The following is a 2,852-nucleotide window of genomic DNA, read 5'->3' as shown; positions in this document are numbered from 1 at the left end:
GCCTTCGGCTGCCCCTCAGAGCGCTTCAACCCCTCCGCTTCGTATGCCAGAGGTAGCTTCAACGTCGAGGGGACATAGGGGCGAACACAGTTTGCAGACTATCAGGACGCCAGGAGATTTGTTTGGGGCGTCGTCAAGTGAGCAGCAGCACCAAGCGGTCGGGTCGACGCAACGTAGACGCAGAATTTTTCCACAGGGAGATTCGGATGGATGGGAGCCGAGTCCTAAGAAGTCCGGTTGGCTTGCGCATGGTAGCTCGGTAGTGGCAGGTGCCGAAGGTCCGAGAAGTGCTGTGCATCAACTCCCCGAGGCTGTTCAACAAACGCCAGGCAGTCTCTATGCACATTCCCCATATTTGTGGCATCCATCTGTACCTGCTACATTTGCTCCTCAGCCAGGGCTAGCAACTCCTGCGTTGGTTCTCCAAGGAGCACAGCAAGCGCAACACATAGGACAGCTCATGGGACAGCGGGTAACACTGCAGCCACCTACTATCCCTCCAGTGGCATCGTCTGCACTGCCTACAGGAAGCAGTATTGTTAGTGTATTGTCCATCGAAGACTCCACACAAGCTTCGGCGTCCCAGAGAGTATCGGTGCCTGCGACCCAAAGTGGTTCACTGGCCTTAGCTTATGCGGCTCAAAGCGGTTCACTGGCTTCAACTTCTGCTTCTCAAAGCGATTCATTGGCCTCAGCGGGACCTTTGTCACAACGCGATAATGAAGCGTCAACGCGACGATCAGCTCTCATGGAGGTAGTGGCACCAGGGCCGTCAGCCGAGTCGAAAAGTAGGCATCCCTTTGTCCGGATGCCCACGTTAATGCCATGGGTACGGGTGGCGGACGTGCAGGAAGAGATTCCGGATTCCTGGACAGCAACGGAAGCCATGGTTTACCTGCTTAGAACTGTGAGAAACTTGTGCCTAAAGCCAGCCCTCGACCTTAGAGACACAAATGAATTGGTCGGTGCCGCTATTAACTTAGCTCGGCGCGCTCTGATATCTATGACTACCCCGCTTGTCGACGTGAAGGCATCCACGGCTGCAGATACGTTGGGACGTCGGTTCTTGGTTTTCAAAGCATTTCATACAGTCTTGAAACTCGTAGGAGACGAAAAACCGCGTTTGAGAGAATTGTGGCACACTCTTGTAGCGAGCATTCCAACAGCATACAGTAACCGCTTCACTGGTGCATACAGCAATAAGCATATGTTCCAGGTCGAGTTGTCGTACCAGCTAAGCGCAGCGTTGGAATTGTACAAGAGTGGATCTTCGCCTTCAGATGACGAAATAATCGCTCTCCACCGCAAGTTGTTTTGCATGAAGTTCTCTCCGCGGGCGTTCCTTCGAGACGCGTGGGATCCGTGGAGACAGGATGACACAGAATATAGGGATGGTCCGTGATTTTCGACAGTGCCGGCTCTCTTGCTCCACGACGGAGTAGCGCTGACCAAAGTTAGTGGGACAGAGCAGGCAGACTGCGGTACCGGACATCCGTCTCTATCCGACAAACGTACAAATCGATAATTGAGTGGACCTCCGGAAAAAAGAGAAAAAATGTCCCAGTATAAACGTCTTGAAGATGTTTGTGGGTGTCTGCCTACCGGGTGTATTTTGAACCGCAGCTATCCACTGCGCGGGTTTTAACTATTCAATGTTTTCTAGGGAGGTCGGAAGTCTAGACAGGAAATCTGGGCTGGAAGATTGAGCCCGTCGGCTCAGTTGACTTTTATGCTCGGCCTGAAGGCAATAAATTTAATGACTCAGATGCATATGTACTGGCGTCCTTTCGTACAGCCGCGTCATCTACTGTTCTCTTCTTTTGTTGTACGGACCAGTGCCAGGGTATTCTGCAGCGCCACAGGTGCGTTTATAAACCCACTGCCAGTTAGTTGTTCGCCGGTGTGATTTTTATGGTGAGGGCGGTGACAGTGGCCCGCGACACTGCTGGATGCATGCTGCGGTGATCTCGGGGACGGTGGGCATCAAAACGTGTTTCAGTGTTCGCGGTTGTGTGCCATACATCGAGGGAACCTTGGTACTGGAATATGCAATGCATTGGTTTTTGTCCACTGCGAAGGCCTGTTTTTGCCTGTTGACTGTACTGACGATGAGGAAACATGATAAGTTGTCCTCGCTGCAGACTCTGCAGCGGCGTGTGCCACAACGCTGCCGTTTCTGCCCCCAACCGATACGATTTCCGCGATGGGGGAGGCTGAGCCTGTCCTGTTACCGTGGACAAACGGAACAACACTGGACGGAGCAGAAGAAGAAGTCACACAAGCACAAGAAAGCGTCGTCTAGGCTGCGTCCATTATTTCCCACTAACTAGCGTCAGGGCGTCTTCGGTGGCTGTCGTAGACTCATCCGCTGGTTGCCGCTGCTATTTTGCTGGGTAGATCCGTTGCGACTCATGTTCAAGGAAATGCTACCACTAGGGAACAGATGGAGCAAGAGCGGGCTCAGCGAGAAGTGAGGAAACGTGATGACAGTGCAGCCACTCCTCGGCAGGGTTTCGAGCACATGTTTGGGGATTAAGGACGTCTTGCCGCCGCCCCGGCGGGTCTACATTTCCCGCTCATAGTGGCACTACTACGCTTTGAACGGATAAGGCTGCGGCTCTTCGACTGCCGCAGCGTAAAGTACAGCATACATTGTGAGGTTTTGGCTGCATCTACTTACGTTGCGAGTAAGGATGCCCAGCTTGTGCGCCACTGTGTGTTCTCAGCGAAAGAAGAAGTGGTGGGGCGGCGATCCAATACCAGTCTCCGTGGATGTATGCTCGTGCAACAATGAAGGAGATATCCCATCCCTCCCTAGTGGGTACTAATCTACTTATTGATCAGCTCGTTGT

General features: G+C 52.9%; 2 protein-coding genes across 2 annotated transcripts in view; both read left to right on the top strand.

The window, feature by feature from the left end:
- Positions 1-43: 43 nt before the first annotated feature.
- EMH_0066820 (uncharacterized protein) lies at positions 44-1,402 on the top strand (the record flags this gene model as incomplete). The annotated part of the gene is made up of 1 exon (XM_013498551.1): positions 44-1,402. One exon carries the CDS (start codon positions 44-46, stop codon positions 1,400-1,402), a length of 1,359 nt encoding a protein of 452 aa, XP_013354005.1.
- A 1,021-nt stretch (positions 1,403-2,423) lies between these two features.
- Positions 2,424-2,852, top strand: part of EMH_0066810 (uncharacterized protein) — a gene marked incomplete at both ends in the record, with an annotated part of 779 nt that continues 350 nt past the window's right edge. Inside the window, 2 exons of the mRNA XM_013498550.1 lie at positions 2,424-2,470; positions 2,727-2,817. Of these exons, the coding sequence (XP_013354004.1) occupies positions 2,424-2,470; positions 2,727-2,817 (138 nt within the window). The remainder of the gene's footprint in view (positions 2,471-2,726; positions 2,818-2,852) is intronic.

Source organism: Eimeria mitis, genomic scaffold (assembly GCF_000499745.2).
Source record: "Eimeria mitis Houghton genomic scaffold, Emh_scaff3514, whole genome shotgun sequence".
Taxonomy (NCBI): domain Eukaryota; phylum Apicomplexa; class Conoidasida; order Eucoccidiorida; family Eimeriidae; genus Eimeria; species Eimeria mitis.
The sequence above is the reverse complement of the archived record's forward strand: the minus strand, read 5'-3'. Positions and strand labels throughout refer to the sequence as shown.